Here is a 25,655-nt window from a genome sequence, read left to right on the forward strand (position 1 = left end):
AAACTTTTTAATCACTTATATGTTCTTGACCGATGGCAAAACCTTGGGTTCTGACGTCTACTTTGATATTAGTTATATAGCCACTTCACCTTTCTTATGAATGGGATGTACATGGTATATTTCATTCTGTCATTTTAATTTGTCTATGTTTCAAAGCGACAGTACATATTGGATAAAGCTTTTTCATTTTATCCAGTTTGACAACCTCTATGTTTTGACTGCAGTGTTTAGACCATTCAGATTTCATGTGATTATAGATATGGTGAAGTTTAAGTCTACTGTCTTGCTATTTGTTTTCTATTTGTTCCATCTTTGTTTCTTTTTTCTTCTTTTGGATTATTCGAGTATTTTTTAGGATTTCATTTTCTTTCCACTGTTAGCTTATCTTATATACTTCCTTGTTTTATTTTTTAGCTCTGGGATTACAATATGCATCTATAACATCATGTTCTACGTTCAGATAAAATTCTGCCATTTCATGTGTCCTGTAAGAACCTTGGAACTGCATAAATCCGCATAAATCCACTGTCAACTTCCTGCTTTGCCATGTAACTCTCCCTGCTGTGCTGGCTGATTAGTGCACTGCTTGCTTGCTTTGGTGCTTTTTGGAAAGCCATCTAGTAGTGTCGATTGGAAAATTGCTTTGATAAAGCAATTCAACAGCCTGGAATCTTACCTAACAATATCTAAAGAGACAGGTATAAGGATGTTAACCTTAGCATTTTTGTAAAACCACAAAAAGAGGAAACTGTGTTTGTTAATATAGAAATTGCAGAAAAAAATTATGGTCCATCATAGTATATAATACAATGCAGCTATTTAAGAAAAATAAGTCGTTTTAGAAAAATGTCAGTGGTATATTAAGAAAAAGAAGAAAGTTACAGAGTATTATCATCCATCCTATTTTTGTAAACAACAATCATAAACAGAAGTTACTAGAAAAATAATTATAATAGTAAACAGTACTAGCATTCTTACACTTACAAGTTCATTTAATTTTCCCATTAGCCTTGTAAGAAATACTATGATTAGTCCCATTTGACAGGTGAGGCAACGGAGGCACAGAGAAGTCAATAACTCGCCGAAAGTCACTTGCCAATAAGTGGCACAGCTGGGATTCAGACTCTGGCTGCCTTAGTCCTGCTTCACTAAACACCAAATTGTTAATATCAGGTGAGTTGCAGAAAAGAAAGGCGAAATTACTAATTTTACTTTTGATGATTCTAAATTATTTACATCCAGGAAAAAGTGCTTTTGCATTTTAACTGACACGTGTGTAAACTTGCTAATAGATGTTAAAACTCTAAATGAAGTAAGTACAGGAAGGGTTGCAAGGACAGATTAAAGAATATTTAGTCATACGGCCTATTGTCTTGAACGTGGAGACAGGCTTTCTGAAAAATGCAGTGGCGGGAAAGCGGCATGAGGTTCTGATTTGCTAAAAGGAACTGCCTTGTGGAAGAGGGTACTTTCACTGTGGCACTTTGTGAGAAACACCAAGGCTTCCTACTGGCACATTTCCAACATTCCCCCCTTCTTTGTTCAGAAAAGATTAAGGGACTGAAAACTTCTGCTTGGAAAGCCCCAGAGGTGAGTGTGCTGGTTTTAGAAGCACTTTGAAAAATAGAACGCCCATGTTAACATGTTAAATCTACTTTTGAAAAAAAGCTTAATTTAAAAAAATTAAATTACTTTTTAAAGACTTTATTTCTATATTTATAGAACTATCACTCGATTCAAATCGTTTATAAAAAATTAATGGAGAATACCATTTGTTACCAACATAATCCATTTAAATGGGCTAGAGGATGTCATCTTTTCTGTATAAATAGCATTATTATGAGAAACATGCAAGTATGTTAAATATGATTTTTCTCTGTGAAGCGACACACTATAGCTAAGGGTGTGTGCAAAAACTAGTTTAAGTGTTACTAATGATTTAAAAATCACCCACATTTATAAGCACGTGTAAGGTTAAATTTGGTTATGTCTAATAACTATCAAAATACATTTTAAACAATAGTATTTATTAAAGTTAAATGTTTCCAAATGTTTCTTAAAGGCACATAGGTGACAATGAATCATTGTATTTGTACTGGGGGGAAAACGAAGCACATTATACAAACACAGGAATCATAGGGGTTTGTTTAACAAATCTTATATGAATACTGTGCACCTCACCTTGGAAATCCCCACTACTCCCCACTTCTGCATGAACTCAAGTTTTCAGAATTAAAAAGGTAAAATAAAAATGTGGCTATCATTTTTTATTCTAGTTAATGGCTTGTATTATAGTACATTTTAACAGTCCTCATTTAAGAGTTAGAAAACAGGCACAATCTTGTTAATGAAATGCTTATAAATGTCAGTAAGAATGAGAGTTAATCAGTTAATGTAATTTTTTCATATGGCGAAATATAAATAATTACTGTTCTTAGGCATAGAACTAAGAAGCATACATAAAAAAGCAGTCACTAAGTAAACATAATACTTTATGAATTTTTCTTTCAGTGAAATTTACTAATAAATACTTTTTTATTACCAACCTGTTATGTTTTTGCTGTTCCTCTCATCTTGCCTATAAAACACTTTTTAAACAAAAATAAAGCATTCATAAATCAGCGTTCATTCAGAGACAGATTAAGGTGCAATATTATTCCATAATGACACCCAAACGTAATATGAAAATTTACAAAAACTTTTGAATTGTAGACATGGAAATCTATCTTGTTTGCTTTGGTATAAAATAATATATTTTTTTTAGTTCTACAGATTTGGTGTTCAAAATAAATGAATTTCTAAACTGTAAGAGTAAAATATAGTAGTCATCACATACATTTTTGTATATTTTGTTATAGATAAAATGGTTTCAGGTAGAAACAGGAATAAATTTATATTTCCTCTTTTTCCCCTCCTATATTTTTCCCTCCTAAATAAATAAATATTACTTATTTATAGTATTTTTCATTTTTCAATTATAGTTGGCATACAATACTATATTAGTTTCACGTGTATAACATAGTGATTAGACATCGATATAACTCACAAAGTAATCACCCCAATAAATCTAGTACCCATCTGACACAGTACATAGTTATTACAATGTTATTGTCTATACTCCTTATGCTATACTTTATATCTCCATGACTATTTTGTACTACTAATCTGTACTTCTTAATCCCTTCCTCCTTTTTTATCGATCCCCCAGCCCCTCTCCCATCTGATAACCCTCAAAATGTTCTCTGTATCTATGAGTTTGTGGGGTTTTTTTGTTGTTGTTTGTTTGTTTTATTCTTTAGATTTCACATGTACATGAAAATCATATGGCATTTGTTTTTCTCTGACTTAACTCCACTTAGCACAATACCCTCTAGGTCCATCAAGAAATATTTTTTCCCATTCCTTTACTTTCCATCTACATGTGTCTTTTAATCTGAGGTGAGTCTCTTGTAGGCAGCCTTATCCATTCCTTATCCATTCAGCCACCCTATCTTTTGATTGGAGCATTTAATTCTTTTTCATTTGAAGTACTTGTTGATATGTAGTTATTGCCATCTTTATTCATATTTTTGATATATATATATATTTTCTTCTTTTTAAAGAAGGCCCTCCAACATTTCCTATAATATTGGCTTGGTGGTGATGAACTCTTTTAGCTTTTTCTACTTCCTTCCTCTTAACCCTGCTTTAATGATGTGATGGAGAAAGTGTCTGTATGTCCTTTACACATGAACACAAGGACAAGTATTATCTTATATGCCGATGGCAAAGTTTTACTTTCAGACTGGTCAGGTTCAGGTTGGCTTCAACAGACAACTGATGCTGCTGTCTAGATTGAGATAGAATGATTTCTTGCTAAATGATTTTTATTTTTATTGAAGTATAACATTATTAAAGTATGACACATCAAGGATACATCTTCATGAATTATCATAAAATGAAAATATATATGTAGCTAGCACCCAGATCATGAATTAGAACATTACAGCACCCTAATGCCCCCTTACACTCCATTCTAGCCATTAACTCTCATCCTTCTTGATTTAATTATAATATCATTTATCAGTTTTGTCTGCTTTGCCTCTCAACAACAACACCATTAATTAACTGGATAGAATTGACATCTGTAGACTACTTCATTCAACGACAGTAGAAAACACATTCTTCACAAGCTCACATGGAACATTCAAGATGGACCATGTTCTGGGACATAAAACACATCCTAACAAATTTAAAAGAATAGAAATCAGACAATGTCTGCTCTCAGATCACAATTGAATTAAACTAGAAATTGATAACAGAATGATAACTGGAAAACCCCCAAATAAATGGAGATTAGTAACACATGGGTCAAAGAAGAAATATCAAGATAAATTTTAAAATATTTTGAATTATATAAAAACAAAAACACAGCTTATCAAAATTTGTGGGATGCAGTGAAAACAGTACTTGCAAGAAATTTATAGCATTGAATATACATATTAAAAAAGAAGAAGGATCTAAAATCAGTCAGCTAAGTGTCTACCTTGGGAAACTAGAAAAAGAAGAACAAGTTAAATCCAAAATGAGAAGGAAAGAATAGGAATTAGAGCAGAAATCGATGAAGTTGAAAACAGGAAATCAATAGAGAAAATTAAAAAAAAAACCAAAATCTGGTTCTTTGAAAAGGTCAATAAACCACAAGTCTCTAGTCCACCGCACCCCCAACCAAAAAAAGACAAATTACTAATACTGAAAATGAAACAGGGACATCACTACAGATCCCACAGACTTGAAAGGGATACTAAAAGAATATTGTGAACAACCCTATGCCCACATATTTGATAACCTACATGAAATGGACCAATTTCCCAAAAGACATAATCTGCCAAAACTCACACAAAAATTAGAAATCTGAATAGGTTTGTATCTATTGAAGAAATTGAATCAATAATTGACAAGCTTCCAAAACAGAGAGTCCTAGTACTGGGTTCACTGGTGAATTCTTACCAAACATTTAAGGAAGATATTATACCAATTCTCTGCAGTATCTTTCAGAAGATAGAAACAGGGAGACTACGTCCTGACTCATTCTATGAGGCCAGCATAACCCTAAACCAGACAAAGACATTATGAGAAAACTACAGAGCAATATTTCTCATGAACATATACGCAAAAACAAAACAAGACAAAACAAAAAAACACCTTAACAAAGTAATAGCAAATGGAATCCAACAGTGTATTAAAAGAATCATATACTACGCCCAAGTGGGATTCATCCTAGGTCTCTGAGGCTGGTTCAACATTCAAAAATCAATTAATGTAATCCATCACACCAATGGGTTAAAGAAGAAAAATCACATGCTCCTACCAATAAATGCAGAAAAAGCATTGGACCAAATCCAACACTCATTCATGATAAAATCTCTCAGTAAACTAGGAATAGAGAGGAACTTCCTCAACTTGAAAAAGAATATCTATAAAAACTCTACAGCTAAAATCATGCTTCATTGTGAGAAACTTGAAACTTCCCCATGAAGATCAGAAATATTTTGATTTGCAGAGAGAACGGTTGCCCAATGAACCCTTTACTTCTAGTTTAGAGGAAGCACCCACTTTCTCAGAGAGTGTGTCTCGTACCAGAACCATCATGGCCATCCTACCTCACTCACCAGCAGCACAAGCTTATTGGATCTGAGCTTTTACCCTTGAGCTGCTCTGAACATTCCTTAATGTAATTTAATCCCTAACCTTTCCTGAGAGTTCATGGTCGTCTTCAGATATCTCATCCATATCCTCAACCTCTTCTCCAAAGGATCTGTTCTTCATTTCACATTAATTGAATCCTGGCCACCCCTAACTCACCACTTTCCCTCCTAAGCTCTTAAGTGGCGGCTTTTCATTTTTGTTCTCACAAATCTCTGGACCTTAGAGCCTGGAGGTAGAACAGGTATCTTATTTGCTTTTCATTTCTACTCCCAAAGGAAATATCTTTCTAGTTCACTTACTTGAACATTCTCACTAAAACGTATTATTAACTTTGAAATCCATCCCTCAGACCGTTCCCCCCTGACTCCAATATCTCCTTTCCCTTTCCCCAGTTTAGAGTCTTTAGTTTACCACTAATATCACTCCTTTGCAAGCAGCTTTAATGTCCTTGTCCTTCCTCCGCCTCTTAAGCATCTGGGGAAACCCAGCCCTGGTTATACTTTAGTCTGTGCATACTTCACATCTGCACCTGAATTGCTGGTCCTATCTGGAAGGAAAAAAAAAAAATACAACTGTGTTAATTGGTTCTCTTTAAATTCATTACTATTTTCAAATGGGCTTTCAAAATGGCTTGGCAATTCTACATTCCCTCAATAATTTACACTGCCATTCTTGAAGGCAACAGTATTTACCTCCTTTCTTCTCAAATCTCTAATGCTTTCCAGATGCCAGCCAAATTAATGTGTGCTTCATACCTCACTGAGAAAATAGAAGGAATGCAATGGAAACCCCCGAAGCGTCCCTCCAAGTGCATCTATTCTCAGCTTTCTCCCGGATTACCGAGCAGACCAGTTCCTCCTTTGTGCTCTGAATGTCACCCTCTCTTGCCTTCTCAAGGGTTTCACTCTCAGTTGTCACCTGTCACTGCGCTATGTCATCACCTTCTCTCACTTTATGGGCTGATTCTTCTCATCAGCACATGAACACGATCGAATTGCTCCTACTGCAAAACAAAACAGAACCTTCCTTTGACCTCGGGTTCCTTTCTAGCTACCAACACTCCTGCTCTCCTTCAAGGCAAAATTTCTCGAGAGAGCTATCGTCTAGGCAGTGTCTCTTTCACCCACTCCAATTGGGCTTTTTCTCCCAGTCCACTGAAACTACCGCTGAGGCCATTAACAACTTGAATCTTCTAATGGTTTTCAGATCCATCCTGATTCTGACTGCCGAGTAGCAGCTGACCGCCTTGGAACACTCTTCTCCGTGCCTCGATGACGCCACATTCTTGGTTTCCTTCCTACCTCACTGTATACTCCACCTGATCCTTTTAGTATTTCCACTTGCTCTGCTAAATTTCCAAATTTGGAGAGTCCCAGGGGTCAGATTTGGATTCTCTTCTCCACAGTTAAGCTCTCCCCAGGCCATTTCATTTAGTCCTGTGACTTCGTCCAGATACCGATGACTTCATAATCTGTATTTTTGATCCTGACCTCTCCTGAGATCCTGACTTGGATAATTAACTTCTTACTTGATGTTTCCACGGCTAACAGACATCTCGAATTAAACACATCTAACACCAAATTACAGATTAACTCCTCAAACTTGTCCCTTACTTTACTCTCTGTTGTCATTACCCATTTATTCTAGCCAGAAACCTGTGACATTTTTCATTTTTCCCTTTCCCTTGCTCTTCATACAGTCTGTCACGACAGTTATTCCAAAACGTGTCTCAGACCTGCCCCTTTCCATTTTTGTCCCAGCCACCATCATCTCTTGGACTACTGCATTCATTAGCTTTTCTGACTTCAGGCTCTACTCAGGCCTTTCTATTAGGGATTCTTACAAAGCAGAAGTGTATCTAACCATAATATAAATTTGATTAAGTCTAATTCTACTACTTCCAGCTATTCAAAGGCTTCCATTTCTAACTTCTAACCATACTGTACGAGGCCTTATGACCTGGCTATACCCCTCTCTCCAATTTCATCTTTGATACTATCTATGTCTCATTCAACATGTTCCAGCCATATTGGTTTTTATTTTTTATTCAGTTCTTTGAACAGAGCAGTTTCTCATCTCATTGCCTCTGCACATACTGCTCCTTGTCTCTTGTATTTTCACATGGTTAAAGCCTACTCTTCCTCATTTTTAGCTAAAATGTCACCTCGGAGAGGTCTTCCAAAGCAAACCATAAGATAATCACCCTAACTAAAGTTAAGTCACTCTCAGCCATTCTCCCTCAACTTGTTTGTTTCCTTGTCTGGCTGCATGCTGTTCTATGTCAGTTTTATTCATCGCATCCCTGTGCCTAGCGCAAAATACGTACTCCATAATTACACATTAAATAATGAATGACTTTATAATCTTCAGAAAGGAATGGCTTCTCCACATTTACAAGTGACTTGGAAAACTTGGTGAGGTCTGGTGATAAGGCACGCTGCCCAGAGCCAGATATGAATACAAGTACAATAGAACTTTTTCGGCTACACACACAGCACAAGTCTTCATTTGCACTTTTATTTAGCCCATATAAATAAAGACATAATGAGAAACGCAGTCAAATACTTGGCTGAGGTTAAGAGGCACAAGACTACACGATTCTTCAGATCAATGTAAAATAGCTCTATCAGAAGGACATTAGGTTAGCTTGGCATGTAGTCTCAGCAAACTCATACTGTGGGAGGGACTCTAATCATGTTCATAAACCATCCTTTAATTCTAACTGGCAAACTTGCATGGGATTTGTATCAAACTCAACAGTTCATTAATTCATTCCATCGATGTTTGTTGAGTACTTATATACCAGGCATTCCTCAGGTACCGGTGAGACACTGGTTGGAAAGGATAGACAAAATTTTCTCTCATGGAACTGAGTCTGAGAGAGACGAACACAAAACAAGAAAAAAAGTACTGATGAGAGTAATTGCGAAAAAGAAAAACCACAGTGACCTGAGGGAGTGGCAGGGGTTACCCTGGATTGGGTGATCAGAAAAGTCCTGAAGAGGCTTTATAGAGACTCAGAACTAAGTGGTAACCCGCATTTTGTAAACTCTACTGGCTTCTCACTTTTGAAAAGACATTCATCCATCTCTAGTCTTCTGTCACCTCTCCAAAATTTATTGAGGATGATTACAATAGTGTTTTAATATAGTAAAGAACACAAAATGGTCTCCAAAGTTGATATGTAGCATTTACCAGCTAAGAACTAAATTTAGTAGCTTCAGCGAGAAACCTGAATTCTAACTTTAGTATTGGTCAATGGTTAGCCAAAGGGTTTCCTTCCCTAAGATAACACAAGGAGCCCAGTATTTTCAAGGAATGCCAGATCTTATTCTTCTTCCATTAGTATAAAAAGTTTAGTTACGGGGAGTCTGGAAGCTCAAACTAGATATCAAAGGAGGCTAGTTACTGTAAGAATCAAATGTATGCTAATAAACACGAGTAAAGTTCAAAGGGTAAAATCATTTTCAAACCTAATTACGTAATAGAAGATTAATTTATTAAACTAACTTATGCTTTTAGGGAAATTTTTAATTTAAGCACATTTTGGTAAATATAAAGTAAAATTACCTTACTACTTCCCTAGACTGGAAACTCTGGGAGTGGTTAAAGTAGGCAAAAATAGCAATCAAAGGTGGTTTCTGCCTTTTACTGCAATTCTAGGTAAATCATGCCTCATGGCTACCTGTTCCTTTACTAGAAAACGAAAGTATGGGGGAGGAGGTTATCCAGTAATCCATGTTAGTTATTCAGTAACTTAGAAATTTTGATTCCATTTCCAACTTTCATAATACTTTCTAAATGCTAAAGCACTTTCAGGTTTACTATTATGTAATTTTCATAAAGCCCTGTGAGGAACAGAGCATGTTATTATTTCCATGCTCTTTCATGGTAAGACAAAACAATTTGTTAGAAAGGTGACTATATTTATAAAATCCATATAGGAATAAGTTAGGATATGATTTACATTATGAAAAGTACTCATCTTAGGTTCGATATTTAATATATGACAGGAAGGCTTATGAGCAGAGAAAGCGAAAAATTTAATTGTCAAGTAATTACCAGAAATGAAGATAAAGCATCTATGAAATCGAAGTTGATTTATACTACTCTACTTAGCAATGTATATTTTATACAGAGAAATTTGTATTTTGAGCTTCACTGAAAATGCATATCCTGAAAATATCTAAGGTTGCAAATGCCAACAGTTTGAGTTACTTTTCCAATAAGACAGTTTGTTAAAATTTTAAAAAGCAGACTGCTATCAACAAATGACAACTCTAAATAACATCACTGACAAAGGATTTCATACCTAAAACATATAACACAAAATGCCAGTTTATAGACATCCTAAATTTTACTACGTTAATGTTCCTCAAGAAGTCTATTTATGTAACGATCTAATTGAAATAAATATAATAGATTAATCTTTAATAGAATAAAATGAACTAAAATAGTAACACAGTTTCCATATAGAAATGCTGTGGACAAAATGTTCCAGACATTATTGAAGACTCTTTAGAGAAAAGCAAGTAATTTATATTCCTCATCACGATGAACTGAAGGAATTATTTATATACTATCAAAAAAACAATAAAGTTTTCTTAATATTGTGTTAAGTTTACATACATTGTTTTGTACCTTATAATTGGTTGTTCTTACAGTGAATACAAATTTTTAAGATTCTTCTTAAACATGCAAACAAAATAAACCATAGAGAAGGCAATCAAAGCAGTTTCTTGCAATTAGTCCCAAAGGAAAAATATGAATGATTGGACATGCCACTCTGAGATTATGATTAAAGTGCTGATTCCTCAGATGTAAGGCACGCAGAACATCCTTATGTAGCATGAAAATAGTCAAAATCCAATTATTTTGCCAATGTGCAGAGGTCTTCCAGATAAATTATTATTTTTGATCAGTAGCATATATTTTTAATGTTATTTTTTTAAAGTACTGAAATAAAATATTAACAAAAACAAGGACATTACAAAGTTACATTAGAACTTTCAAGCACATACGAAAGGCTAAATTTATTTCAGTTTGCTTGTAAGAGAGTTAACATCCAACATAAAGTTGGATTTTGTTACTTAGCCGATCTGGAGAATTTTAGGAATTAAAATTGCTAATTACAAAGCTTTTTAAATATACATTCTTTACACAAAAAATAGTTAAGAAATCCATACCAGTACAAAATGTTAGCTGTAGTTAACTACCACAGTTCATAGATCAACAAGATAGTATCTAGAAGAAGTTAGGTCCTTGAAATTCAAATCGTGGTCCAAATAGGTTATCTTAAAAATTGGGGCCATGAAAAGACAATTCAATACATACCAATCTTGCCTTACTCTAAACTTTATCAGAGACTATTTATTTGAACCAATTTTTGTTTTCTCTAAGAAATTTCATAGCACCGTGATTTGAGATCCCATTAAAATTCCTTAAAATGTCATTCAGGTTCTGAGTCAATTCGATGTTTAGCAAAGTAATCTTTCGAAAAGGTGACTGATGTAAACGAATAAAAGTCAAGGACACCTATGTGCAGAGATAAATACTGCTACCATTCAAGCATTGTTTTTGGAATTATTCAGCAAAATTGGTGACTATGGCACTTCTGGATTTACGAAAAATTTAAATCTCTGGCTTGCATTTGAAACACGGGCATAATGTCAAATTAGCCTTTCATTATTTCGCAAAAGTAGTTTTTTGTGAAATGAATTCTTAAACTCGTACCATTTTCACTTGTTTAAAAAAAAGCATGGGAGTTTTGTGGCCTGTTTTGGAAGAACACACTCAATCTCATTGATTAGTGTCTGTCTTGTCCTTAAAGAATTCATATTTTACTAAAAATAAATGTTATGTCTTACTGACATTTAGATATTTAATAGTATAATAAAGGAGACTCACTTGAAATGTGTATCTCACTAGCTGTTGCATTTAAAAAAACCATTAGCATTTAGGTAAATGGATTCACAAATTAATAAAAATTATCACAATAAAAATACTCATATTTATCTACCTGGGAACAAACATACTTACTCTACTATCGTTCAAAACAAATGAGAGTTTAAACATTTTCCTTTAAATCACCTCTGAAATGTAATTTTACAGCAGCAATCTTTTTGTAGTAAATTAAAATAGGTAATTCATATAGATTATAATCCTAAAATAACATATTAGTACATTTTAATGAATATATGCTTTCTCATTTCCTTTTGCTTGGATACAGGATGTAGTGTTTTGAAATGAAAATAATTACACATAGCCAAAAACAAGTATGCAAAAACATTTTATTTATAATAGATCAACATTTTTGACATGAAAGGTAGCCACTTTCAATTTCTCAGGAATGCCTAGTATCCAACAGTTTCCAGAAAGACTAGTTAGTTATCAATCATTTCACTGTAGTTAAAAAGAAATAATTTCAGAATGAACTTTTAAAATGGCTTTGCCCAGAGCAATTTATAAGCTTGAAGGTGTGGTAAGGTAGCTTTCCCAGGAAGTGAATGTAACCCAACTATGCTTCAAGTGTATTAAACCGGTTTATACAACAAACATGAGAATCACCTATGCGCATCGACTGTGCTCAAACAAGAATTCTCTTTATTAAAATATCTGTTTTTCAAAAAGGCCTCACATTAACCCCTCAAACCCATCATCCCCTTCTACATCTGGTACCACTCTTTTCTACAAGTTGCATTACTTTATAGACAACTGTCATATTTCAGTAGACCTGTACACTGACTTAAGACTCTATGTAATACATATCAAACACAAGAATAATCACTGACTTTAGGGGACAAGGTGTTAACTAACCAATAACAATTTAGCCGATGTCATTTATAATTTAGAGGGAAAAAAGCTGCCCCCAAATGTCCTTAACTTTTCGGTACTTTTCTGTAACACAGAATGAAAAGATAATATCTGAAATTAAAACCATTAGAAAATATCTTAAATAAAATGTTTTATATAAATAAGCGTTAAATTTCAGATTCGAACCGTATTTTCTTCAGTATTTCATATTTGGGAAAAATTTTCACACTTATTAGCTCTTCTTACTTACATTTATTTTGAATATTTAAATCTACTACACACCAGTTTGTGAAATTCACCTTGGTTACACCTCTCCCCACGCTACGTGCTGTCTTTCCTCAGGTAAGCCCATTACGTGCATGTAAGTGCTGGGGAGGTTTAAATAGCACTTAAAGAATAGTCACGAGAGCTCTGAAATGCTGAAGGTTTCGTTATTATCTAATTACTGTAGGCTCTGTAATTCAAATTCATCACAGTATTATAAATACTGTGTGAATGGAATGCACACAGTTCCTACAGACACACAAACTAAAGTCCAAAAGGCACAGAGTAATGCTGGTGGCTCTTTCTAGTCAGTTAAGAAACAATAAAAAGTCTGCATTATTCTTTCATAATTTAAATACTTAAGTAATCTCCGCTTTTATTATTTTATAACAATGACTTCGAATTTACATTATTTTAAGTACCATTGTAATAGCTTAGTGTATAATACAGATATTTGCTAATATCCCATCCAAAAATTAAAAAAAACACAACTCTTCACTATATATATATATGTATATATATATAAAAATTATTCTGAAAGACAAGAACATAAAAGAGGGACTTGGTACAGACTGTCGACTCAATTGTCTATCTCCACAGATATAACTCCAAAATTAACAGATATACAGCAATAATCAAAAGCAGTGCAAATATCTTTGGACGTTAGGATAAAATTATAATGCAAACGTAAAACAAAGAAATAAAAAAGGCAAGTACTTCAAGTACAAGGAACCGGTCTGCTTGGGGTCCACCGTAGTGTTTACTGGGGGCTTCCTTCCGGCTTTTACTTCTTTCGCTGAAACACATTGGCCAACATGGCCCCTGATGTTGTCAACTGGCCCATTTTGTTCAGAAACTTGGTCTTTGTATCTTCACTCACTAAGCTTGCAGCAATTGACATTGAGCTAGGAAAGAAATTTCAAAATTCATATGAAGCAATTTAAAACTGAAATATCCATTTTTTTCATTTCTTCTGTAGTATGATGTTAAGAAATACATTCTGAACTGGTATCATGAAAGGGAAACGAATATTTATAGAGACGAGTTTTTATGCACTGGTTGGGAGCGATGTTCATCATTCATAGTAAAGGGAGCAGTACGGTGCAGTGGTTAGGAGCAAGTCTGGAATGAGACTGAACCTGGGCTCTGTCATTTACCAGCTGTGTGACCTTGGGCAAGTTATTCAATCCCATCTGTAATGTAATCCTCGTCTGTAAAATGCCGATAATTCTGCCTAAATGCATACCTCACAGGGCTATTTAGGATTATACAAGTGTAAAGTGCTTATCAGCTGTGCCAGGCACATACTAGCATGGTGTGTCAGTAGTTACGCTTATCAGCATCACTTCATTTAATTCTCAGAGCAACCTTGCAAGATATTAGCCCTATTTTCACAAATGAGTACATTAAATCGTACTATACCGTGTTAATAACAATCCTTTGACATATTATTATTTTTGGGGGGAAGGGGATATGTCCTCAATTGCAAGTTGCATTGGTTTCAATCAACAATTTCATATCCATTTCTTCTTTCTTTTTGACCAACCTTCTGAGTAGGGAGTAAACACAATCGAATCAAGTACTAAAGATGGCTGACTTATCACACTACTGAACAGAATATCGATCAAGTATAATTTTTCAGTGATCCAACAACTGTGCTGTAATGGACTCAGTGTATTGGCCTTGTGGCTTTGGCCAAGATGCTTTCGATCTCTGATTCAGCTTCCTCACCTGTAAAACACAGACTGCAATTCCTATTGCAAAATATCCTGAGGACTAAATAAGAGAATATGTCTGAATATGTCAAAGGCAATGAGTGGCAGGGTGCAGGAGCTCAACAGACGTCCATTGACTCTCCAGATAAAGTATGTGCTGTCATCAAGACTTCTGGTTCTGTGTAGTCTTTAAAGGTGTGCACAGAGAATCACTCGGTTAAATACCTGAACACAACTCCCATCTTAACAATCTCTTCTTCCCATTGCTCTTCTGGTCTCTCCCTTTGTCTCTGACTACTTTTCTCCTGCTGACTTTCTCTTCCCACAAAGTAATCCTCCACAAGGTTGCGCATTCGGCTTTTGGTTCTTCAATGACAAAACTTACTCTCAAAACTTCAAGTATCGTCTCCATAAGAATAACTCCTTATTCAATACGCATTGAATCGTAACCCTTTTCCTGAGGTCCCTATCGTTTGCTAGGTAGAGTCAACATCTCAAGCTATTTTTCACACTCTATCTTTAGAAATAAGTCAAAATTTCTATTTCTTTGCTAGTGGTTCTACCATTTTTTTCTCTTTTCCCGACAGTGAATATAATGGCTCTCTTTCCATTTTAGACCAATCATTAAATCCTGTGATATTATTCTATGACACATTTCTCTATCATTTATTTTTATTTCCATTGCCAATACTGTACAGCTGAATTATTCAAGAGTCTTAAATTTGGTCTTATTGTATTATCAGATTAACTTCTGAAAAAACATCAATTCTTCATATTCCGCCCCTTCTCAAAAATCTTCCATGGCCACTTACTACCTACAAGATAAAATGTGCATGGCATTCAAGAAACACAGCACTCTAATTCTTGTTTTTGCTCTAATTCTTGTTTTCACTGATATTGTGTTTTTGTTTTTAAAAATTGAAGGTTATCTTTTAGAGACACATACCAGAATATGGGAGGGGTAAAGTGGTAGGGGTATGAATCAAATAAAATTGACTATAAGTTGATCATTGTTGAAGCTGAGTGATGAGTACATAAAAATTCATTATGTTACCTGTTTATTCTTATGTTTATTTGAAATTCTCTAAAATAAGTTTTTAAAAATAAAATACTTTTCTTTTTTTAAATTCCTGCATGCTAATTCATAAAATTTCTAAATTTAGTATATAATCCTTCTAAATTTTGTCCCAAAACTTTTCACATTTGAAACTAATAAGGCACCAGATAATCTTAATATTTAATGTATGATCAATAAACAGAAGTATTTGCTTTGCTGTTAATATTATGGATTTTCTATTCAGAATAGAAACCTATCCAAGGGTTTTTATTGTTTTAAGTTTCTATGGTTAAAATGGTAAAAGAGTTCCTATCACCCTAGGAGACTAAAGAAAGGGTTTCTGACACACAGGAGGAGGCAAGTGTGTGCTGTGTGTGCGTGTGTGCACATGCGCGTGCGCACCTAGCCTAATAGATGAAATGCATTCAATACATTCCTGGCAGTCAGCTTTATAAAGGAAACACCTTTGAGCTCTTTATGTAACACAGTCCATTTAAGATTAACTGCTCAAGGTTACTTCAGGAGTTAAGAGTATACAGTCTGTTTGCAAATTACTTCCGCTCCTGAATGCCCAGCGTTACTCTTTCACATCTGTGTTCAGATTTTAATTTCACTGAAATCTTTGAATTCTGATTAGATCAGCTAATTGGAAGCGTGTGACTAGAACAATAACAAATTTAGAATCCTTTATGCAGTGCATTAAGTTACATCTTACAAACTCCTGTCACAAATTTTTAAGGCGCTATTTGACCAGTGATTCCCAAACTCAGCTATGTATCAGACTCTCTTTGGCAGCTTTTAAACATACAGATCTCTAGGCTGAATCAGGTACGGAGAACAGGGTAGAGATCCGAATTATTAATTCCCTGGATAATTCTGAAGTAGATGGTTTACGGACTGGCATTTGCGAACTGTTAAAGAATTTTCTTGTCTTCCAAATAAATGACTATAAAATAACACAAAATAAAAGATCATATCCACAAATAGAAAATTTAGAGAAATTAAGGTTAACAGGAAGCCTTAAAAAAAGAATTAATGTCTTACCCTTGAGGCTCTTGGACGGTCTTGTTCTCTACTTTTTGTTCACATTCTTTTATCATGGAACTTAAAATAACCTGATTAAAAAAAATGACTTTAGTGAAATCCAGCTGACACAGTGAAATGCTATGGTTGATCTAAAGTTTTTAAGTTAATTTTTAATATTCCCATAAGCTGATATGTGAATTAAAGATTTGAAGTTTTGGCAGGTTATTTTGTTAAAGGAATTCACATTAGATTGCTAGATTAGGCAGGGAAATAACTTTAAAATATAGTCAGGAATACAATGGGAGGGAGTCTAAGAGTTAACATCGTTTTCGCAGGGAGACTGAGTGAGTGATGGAAAGGGTGGAGGGATCTAAGAAGCTGCTGCTCCTATTGCTGGCAACCACACCAGAAACTGAATGGCCTTCCTGAATATTCTTGGCCTATGTTTGGACATGGAGGTCACTGAACAACAAATATTTACTGTAACCTACTATATGCCAGGCACCTTTTTAGACATAGAGAATGCGGCAAATAAAACGGACAACATTCCTTTCTTGTGAAGAGCTTATGCTCTTATGTTTTAGACAATAAACACACACAAAAAGAGGTAAATTCGGTCGTACATTAGAAAGTGATAAGGACTTTGGAAAGAACACTGAGTCAGATTAGGGGTACTAGGAGGCCAAGGTGAAGAACGTTACAATTTACAAAGAAGTTTTCCGAGCAGCCTTAAATTCATGTGTTAGAAATAAAGAAAAGTTAAAAAGTAAGAAATCTATGCTTCTTCCTTAAGAAATTAGAAAAATAGAAAAAAACTAAACCTAAAGAAAGTGAAAGGAAATAAAGATGAATATAGAAATCAATGAAACACAAAACAGGGAAAAATCAATATAGCCAAAAGTTCAATATTTGAAAAGATTAATAAAATCAATAAATCTCTATCAAAAACTATTTTAAAAAGAAACAAATTAACATTGGAAGTGAAAAAGCGACAGCAATACAGATCCTAAAGTAAGACAAAAAAAAAAAAATAAAGAAAAGAATATATTATTTGCAGAAGACTTTTCTGCATACAAAATATAAACAAAAAATCCATAGACATTTTACTATTAGAATTAATAATAAAAAAATTTCTCAGGTTGACTAGATATAACTTCAATGTATAAAAGTTATATGTATTTTTATGCGACAGCAAGAAAGGGTTAAAAATATATAATTTAACATTACAGAGATAAGGTATAACAATTTCTCAGATGAAGCTATAAAGCTTTATTGAAAGACATTAAAGGAGATCTAAATAAATGTAAGAAATAGCATATTCTGGAGAGAAGACTTAAAATAATGAAGATGACGTCTCCCTGAATTAATTAATAGATTCTATTCAATTCCAATAAGAATCTGAATGAGATTTTTCTTGGAACCTGGTAAGATAACACTAAAATTTACATGAAAAAGTTAAGGGTCACAAACAGTTCTAGAAAAAGGCCACAGTGTTGTGCCTGCTCTATGAGATCTCAGGACTTTTTAACAAGGCCACTGTATGAAGAATGTATATCATTGTTTCAATAAGTGACCAAGAGACCAATGGAAAAGAATGTTTCCTAACAATAGACACACGCATATATGGAAACTCCATATGTGATAGAGGTGGTACTGCTCATTCATAAACAGGATTAACTGTTCTATAAACAATAATGGGGCAAATGATTATCTATACGGAAAAAAAAATGTAATTGGAGCACTATCTCATACCACACATAAAAATCCATTCTAGATGGATTAAGATTTTTATTGTAAAAATACAACTTTAAGCATTTTAGAAGAACGTATAGGGGATAATGTCTTTTGGAAATGATGAATCAATTTAACTATTCAAAATTAAGAATCAGTGCTCAAAGATGTGAAAAATGTGAAAAGACATCACAATTTGAAAAAGATTCATAAAACACAAAACTGACAAAATACTGGTATTCCAAATACATTAACAAACTTTGAGGAAATAACAGAAAGACAACCCAAATGAAAAATGGGCAAAATACCTGAACAGGCTTTGACTGAAGAACCTAACTAATACACATACAAAGGATGCTCAAGTTTGACAATAATCAGGAGAAAGTCTTAAGAATACTAGGTGTTGCCAAAGCTATGGATGAGAAGCGTATATGCTCCTATACACTACCATCGAATCTGAAAAATATCCTTTCAGTGTGGCTTTGATCACCAGTGATCTTAGGGGCCGCAGTTTCATTGGATTAGAGAGATGTACCAACTGACAGTGAAAGCTGAGACGGTGGGTATAGACTGATGGGAGGAAAAAGAGCTGGGAGAGGGATGAAGCGAAGTTTTTGTTGTTTTGTTTCCTTTAAGAGGGAGAGTCAACCATGATATTAAAAAAAGGTGTAGAAAGACAGGTTGAAGATATAGAATAAGAAATAAATGATAAAGTTTTGGAGGAAACAGGAAGATAAGCAAAATGAAAGTTATGAGGAAACAGAAAATAGAAATCTTGCTTCTAAGAAAGTTGATGGTCAGAGATAACATTGTATAGCATTTTAAAGATAAGAAGCATTTCATGAGCATTGCCTTATGAAATTCTAATTATATTCAATGAAGGAAGAGTATCTGATCTCTACTTGACAGAATTAAAGAGGCTCAAAGATGCTAAAGGAGCTGCTCAAGATCTCATAACTCATAAATTAATCTACAAAATGACACTGAACCGATTAAAAAAAATTAAGCACAGGTATCATTATTGCGCCTCGCAGAACGAGGAACAGAAGTCTGCACGGGAGATGTTTAAAGATACGAACACCGACAATCACAGCAACTTTACTGTCACAGCAGCTTACCTCATGCTCCGGAGAAAGATGTTCCATGTCGGTCCGTAAGCATCTGAGACCAGGTAAAAAGTGATTAACCATTAAATCCTCTGAAATGACTTGAGACAATGCAGTTAAGGGAATTTAAAAAAACAAACTGGTAAGTCCAGTAGAACAACAGAATAATACAAAGAAAGCGCTCTCTTAAATGATGCTGATGGCATGTGGATCACTTAGAGCAAACAGACTCCCCTTGGGTGTGATTCCCACTTGTTGAGTTAGTTACTTCTTAAGAGTCAATTGTGTCTATTCCCACCCATTTCTTTATGTCAGTGGTGTCTATTATTGTAACATGACACAATTTAATTACATTATATAAACATATGAAATGACTGTGAAAAATTATTTAATTGTATACTTAAATGAGTATGAAGTAAATATAAAAAGAAAATTGATGTTTCCTTGACAATTAAGTTGACAGTTTGAGGAATAAAAAACTGGTAAGGCCAATAGCTTAAAACGCTGCTGTTTAATTATGTATGTAACTAGAAAAATCTATACCCAGTATCAGAAATGTTTCTGGATCCTCTTTAAAGAAACTTAAACTGAAAATCATAGACTATTAATTATAGATATAGTTTATCTAAGAAAGATGATGCTTAACTCTAATCATCAGACTCAAACAGAAGAAATATCTCTACATCAAAATATTGGTAAAAGAAAATTTATGTATTTTAAATTAAAATAAGTTATCTTAGGTATATATCATTCTTCTGATTTCTTGCTTTAACCATCCTATTAAACTGATTTACTATTGGCCTTAATTGAATTGGGTAAGAGAGCTTTTACTATAATAATATAAGTTTAGTACTAATTACATTTCCTGGTCTTCTTTGAGTTTTAGTTGATTATTTTGACATTCAAATGAATCAGGAAAGCAGATCCATTTTTTAAGAAAATAATTCACCTTGTTTATTCACATCAATCCTGACACATTCTCAACTTATCATAGTTGTTAGCCATTTAAAAATAGTTCTATTTAATGTACAGTATTCAAGTGAAAAATGCCAGTAAATGAGTTCCATTATAAAGATGAGTTACTGTGGGAAAAAAATTAATAAACTTCATTAAATAAAAAAAATCAGTATAATATATAACTATGGCTTTAAAAAGAGTTATAAATAAAAGTTGTTGTAAACAAGGTTCCTATAAACAAGTGACTTATAAATAGGCAGCACTAAAAATTTAGACGTTATTTGGTTGAACCAAATCCCTATAGAGGGCTGCGACCTAACGGTTATGTCGTCTTATTTTCCAGATATGGAGAAAGTACCACCAAGATCTAAACATGAGTGATCTTCGGATCAGTAGTTAAAAGACTCATTTAGAGAAATATGGGCATGGACTGAGAAACTGAAGACGGCCTTATCTGGAGGTAAAAGGGAATTCATTCTCCTTCTCTTTTTCTAACTGATCCTCCCTTTCGCCCATAGAGTCAGCCTTTCTTAAGGGTTGAAGACATTGAGGTCATTTAGTTTTATCTTGTACTAGGAACTGCCTTTATCTCATCTGTAAATGGTGGTCATTAGGCCTCTGACGCTAACCCTGACAGACACAGCTTCATGAGAGATATCACTGCACTTGTAGATAGCTCAGTCAGAAAGTTTTCCTAATAAAATCGGCCGCTCTGTGACCTCTGTGCCTCAGTTACAGGTGTGCCCTATAGGTGCCCAATCTTTCTTCTATAATAACTTTGAAAATAATTTTTGAATTATGTTTCCAAACCCAAGTCATCTCTCCTCAACTTAAACATTTCTAAATTCTTTCAAAACTGTTTTAAAAAATGATTTTTTGACTTATTACTATGCCAAGTGTTAAATACTATAGCTTTTCCGTGGCCCTTATTAAAATATCGTGTCAGTGTAGAAAGGAACATTCTTGTGTTCTATGAGCTCGGAATGCAACAGAACAGCCGAATGGGTCTGGACAAAGTGACTTTAATAGTGGCCACACCATCCTGTTGACATAAGTGCAGGTTCTGACTCATGCAGAACTAACATTTTTAGTACTTGAACAGGGTCTATTGTTAAGACGGTTCTTCCCCATACTGTACTGGTGTAAAGACTTAATCTGTATTTACACTAGTAATATTCTGTACATACTTAAACACACATTAATATTCCTTCTATACAGACGTCTACGTGCTTTAGAAACTGCTGCCTTGCCTAACTTGGAAAATTTAGCTTTACAGAGCTAACGTTTTTGATCTTTTGACTTTCCCGTTTTCCTTGGGGCATATTCCTTTAGAAACTCTCCGCTATTTAAGAATGTACAGGACTTTCTGCTTCAGTTTTTAAACATCTATTTTCTAAAAGTCTAGGCAACAGGTATAAATATACCAATATTTTCTTTCTTTGAAATACAAACTCTGAGATGCCATAATTACTTTCTTGTAAGGGTCCTGTCACTTCTCCATTACTAAACAGTTCTTCCTTGCTAATTCAGAATATCGTTTCCTCTTTTTTGCTTCCTCTATTTTCTGTAAGTTGAAAATACCAACGAGATAAATCAAGAATGATAATAAGTTCTCCTTTTAGTGGAATTAAATTTATAGAAGATGGACTATGGATAATTACAGTTATATGGATAGCTGAGGTACAATATTATCAAAATATGGTGTCTCTGCCCATTTTATAATCTGTATTACAAAAAATACATGGCTTACATCATTCAGATGAATAATCTGTAGTAGATTCCCAAAATAAAATGCTCTCAACCATGCATCCAGCTGCAAGTTTTAACATTTCCAAAAAGACAAATAGCTCCTTAACTAATAGCTCTAAGTTTCTACTTTCTTTATTTGATTTATTCTAACCAAAAAATAACCTTCCATTGGAACATTCCAGTCAAGAATCCAGTGCCAATGAGTCTTAGTGGCATTTTGAAAAATATTTGTCTTAATTGAAACTCTCTCTTTGTCCTCTATCTTCTCCAATGAGTCACTAGAAACCTCTCTCTACTGCCATTTTTTCTGTCATCATCATAATTCTGATTATGTTGTCTAGCATCTACTTTTATAGTTCTGTTTGAGTATTTAGCCTTTCACTCTTTTTTTTAATCTCTAATTCCCCCTTTCTTGAACTCACCTGCCTTTTAACGGGCAAGCCTAGAAGCTGGAGTTCACTCACTGTGCCATCTTTATCTTTACTTCCTTCTTAGTTTTCTTTTACTGGGCCTACGATAGTAAGAACATTTAAGAAGATAGCTAAAGTTCTCTGTTCCCATCATTAGTTTTGCTTTTTAATTACAAAAAAAAAAAAACACAGAAAAAGTCACTAATGCCATGCTTTAGTTTAATACTCTGTAAAATGCAGTGGTTGACATTGGTTAGATATCTCTGAGTTTTCCTCCACTTCTGCCATTACCACAGATGATTCGCCAAATCGGCACTGTACTTTTTCAATGAGTGACATCTCTGTAAGAGGTATTCACAGTATTCCACTGGATACAGACGGTTAAACATTCACTGAAAAACCCAAACACTAGGACGCATACCAGTTTTCCTTTTGATTAACAGAAGCCTCAGCTATAATTCATTTTTTACTCAGTTATATAGCCGATTGACATAAATAAAACTTTAGTCAGTGTTTTTAAAAATACAGAACATGTAAGTACAGAGGACTTAAAATTATCTTGTAAAATTATGAGATGGCCAGAATAAGGAGTGAGGCAAATCAAATCAAATTTTTGGTTTTCTGCAATTCTTATGTATCTAAGTTGAAGATAAATATTCTTCTTAACCTTTAGCAACTGATGTTCACTTTAAGATCTGTTATATAAATATTGATACACATTAATCAAGGATACAACAACAGGAAAGTGCACTGTAGGCTTCAAAAAGATGAGTAGCAATATCCAGTCTCTTAGAATCCACAATTTGTAAGTTGTTCACCAAAGCTAACTTATGCAAATGTGGTAAAACAACTGGGAAAAAAGAAAAAGAAATTGTTACATTTTTATCCAAAGTATGCACACACAATATACATCTTAAAAACTAATTTTTCATTTTAATTTATAAAATTTCATTTTAATTCTAGATGGTTTTCAAAAGATTACCCATATCCTATGCTTGCTTTCTCTTACTAGGGAAGAAAGCATGTTTTTTAGGATAGTGATCTGGGATTTAGGAGAAATATTATAGCACTGTCACTATAGCCTAATTATGAGGCTGTATATGTCTTTGGCCTCATTGTAATTTAATTTTCCAACTTGAAAAATGAAAACTAATAAACAAATATAAATAACCTACCTCTTGTGTTACTATTATCTTTATAAATAAGTTTCTTTAGAAAAATCAGGTATTCCTATTAAACAAAAGATAAATGTAGCATATTCTTTTTCATAATTTTATGGAGTAAAATAACATCAAGCTATTTTACTCCTTCATAAAATTATTATTAGCTTTAGTTTCTCAAATTCTTAGCAAAGACCAATGTCGAATAGCACTGGTGTCTACGGCCATGCCACCCTGAACAAGCCTGATCCCGACTGATCTTGGAAGCTAAGCAGGGTCGGGCCTGGTTAGTACTTGGATGGGAGAGCACCTAGGAAGACCAGGTGCTGTAGGTGTAAAAAATAAAAAAAATAAGGGATTGTAAACTGACAAGGTCCTTGCAATCTGTGAGGGCTACTCTCCTCAGCCGTAAGAACTAAAAGTTGGTAGCTCTAAGATAGTTTCTCAAAATTCTCGTTTATTTCTGTCCAAACCTTTTAAAACTTACCTTCCTTGAACGTTTTTATCTACTGACACATGGCCTCTTTATACCTCCTGCTCCTTCTCTGACCTCCTATACAAGCAATACTTTCCTCAGTGTTTTTCTTAGAAACTCAATAACCACCTTGCACCCTATCTCCTTAAAACCTCTTAACTAGAAAAGAGATCTATAGAAGTTACTTTCAGCGTTAGTCCAGAGACAGTTAAAGGCTGTAATTAAGGATCTTCCTAAATCTCAGAAGACGGACAGAAATTTACTACAGAATTCAACATTTTATTATATACATACGTATTATCTTAGGCTACCACATCTGTACCAATTAATTCACTTAATTGCGAACCCCTCTGACGGAGATAAATGGCTAAAAGATCTAATAACCTAGATGTGCATAATTCTACAACTGACCATCAATTGTCAAGGAAAATAGGAAATATACAATATAAGCATTTGTCTTAAGAAGCCTTTGTCTTAAGGGCAGACTGGACAAAGATTAAAAACTGCAAATGAAATAAAGATAAATCAATATGAGGCTTTATAAAAATAGAAGTAAATTTTCAAAAAATATTCTGAGGTAGATCTAACAGCCAAAGTAAAGGTACTTTTATCCTTTCTTTTTGTACATGAACTCTGATTTGAAATAAGGAACTTTGAATAAAACTAATCTAATGTAAAATTGCCAGGTTAGAAAATCTCCAGTGTATGACTGAACATTTTCAGAGAGCCTTACAAAATAAAAAAGCTTTTGAAAATAAACAAAAATCTGTATCATGTTCCAGATAAAACAAATGACCCGTGAAATAAAATCAAGACCAATAGGTCCTCTTATAACTAAGAACTGGGAAAGAAAAAAGGCCATTGGAAGAACCAAAGTCCTCTATTCTCTAAGAAACAGAGAAACAAATATCCAAAATGCCACTCCAAGGAAGACATTACCACCCATGAGAGAATTCAAGAAATTCTCTGTCCTTCCCTTATGCTCCTAAAGGGAAGTGTCTATAAATAGATGGATAACAATATAGTATCCTTGTCAATATCTACTTTTACTTTTATCTACATTAATCTTATTAATATAGAACATTAAATTCCTTGGGGTAAAGTTGTAAAGTAAAAAGGAAGTCACTCGAGTGGGTAGTAAGTACAAAAGAAAAAAAAATTTTGTCTTAAAAAAAAGTCTGGTTGTGCCAGCATGTGGAAGGAGACTGTATAAGACATACTTCTTGGGTACACACTAAGTTGTAGAGGGCTTACGGGACAATGGTTTATTATACCTATTCAAGCAGTGGAAATTTCTATCCTCAATATTTTTGCAAGCCAGCCTTTAATTATTATTTTGAGGCCATTATGAAAATGTCTTTCTTCTCTGAGACACGAAACTCTTCCTTTTGAATGTACTCAGGAAGGTCTGATCATGTTCTAGAGAGTTAACTCAACAGTGTGGCGCACACCAAAGACCCACTGCCGGTTCAGCCTACTCCTTGACCAGGAGCCAAGGCTTACA

The 25,655-nt window shown here is 34.1% G+C and overlaps 1 protein-coding gene and 1 pseudogene across 2 annotated transcripts in view; one reads left to right on the forward strand and one right to left on the reverse strand.

Moving 5' to 3' along the window:
* Nucleotides 1–11,960: 11,960 nt before the first annotated feature.
* The window catches only part of RELCH (RAB11 binding and LisH domain, coiled-coil and HEAT repeat containing), a 95,172-nt gene continuing 81,477 nt past the window's right edge, over nt 11,961–25,655 (reverse strand). Inside the window, exons 26-29 of one of the 2 annotated variants that reach the window (XM_039840160.1) lie at nt 23,250–23,366; nt 19,413–19,501; nt 16,582–16,652; nt 11,961–13,670 (exon numbers count right to left, since the gene is read on the reverse strand). In XM_039840160.1, coding sequence (XP_039696094.1) covers nt 13,550–13,670; nt 16,582–16,652; nt 19,413–19,501; nt 23,250–23,366 — 398 coding nt within the window. In that variant the 3' untranslated portion in view covers nt 11,961–13,549. The remainder of the gene's footprint in view (nt 13,671–16,581; nt 16,653–19,412; nt 19,502–23,249; nt 23,367–25,655) is intronic. The other variant, XM_039840161.1, reaches the window with a different exon arrangement.
* LOC120589783 (uncharacterized) lies at nt 23,893–24,011 on the forward strand (annotated as a pseudogene).

The sequence above is a fragment of the Pteropus medius genome, unplaced genomic scaffold (genome assembly GCF_902729225.1).
Source record: "Pteropus medius unplaced genomic scaffold, Ma_sr-lr_union100, whole genome shotgun sequence".
Lineage (NCBI taxonomy): Eukaryota > Metazoa > Chordata > Mammalia > Chiroptera > Pteropodidae > Pteropus > Pteropus medius.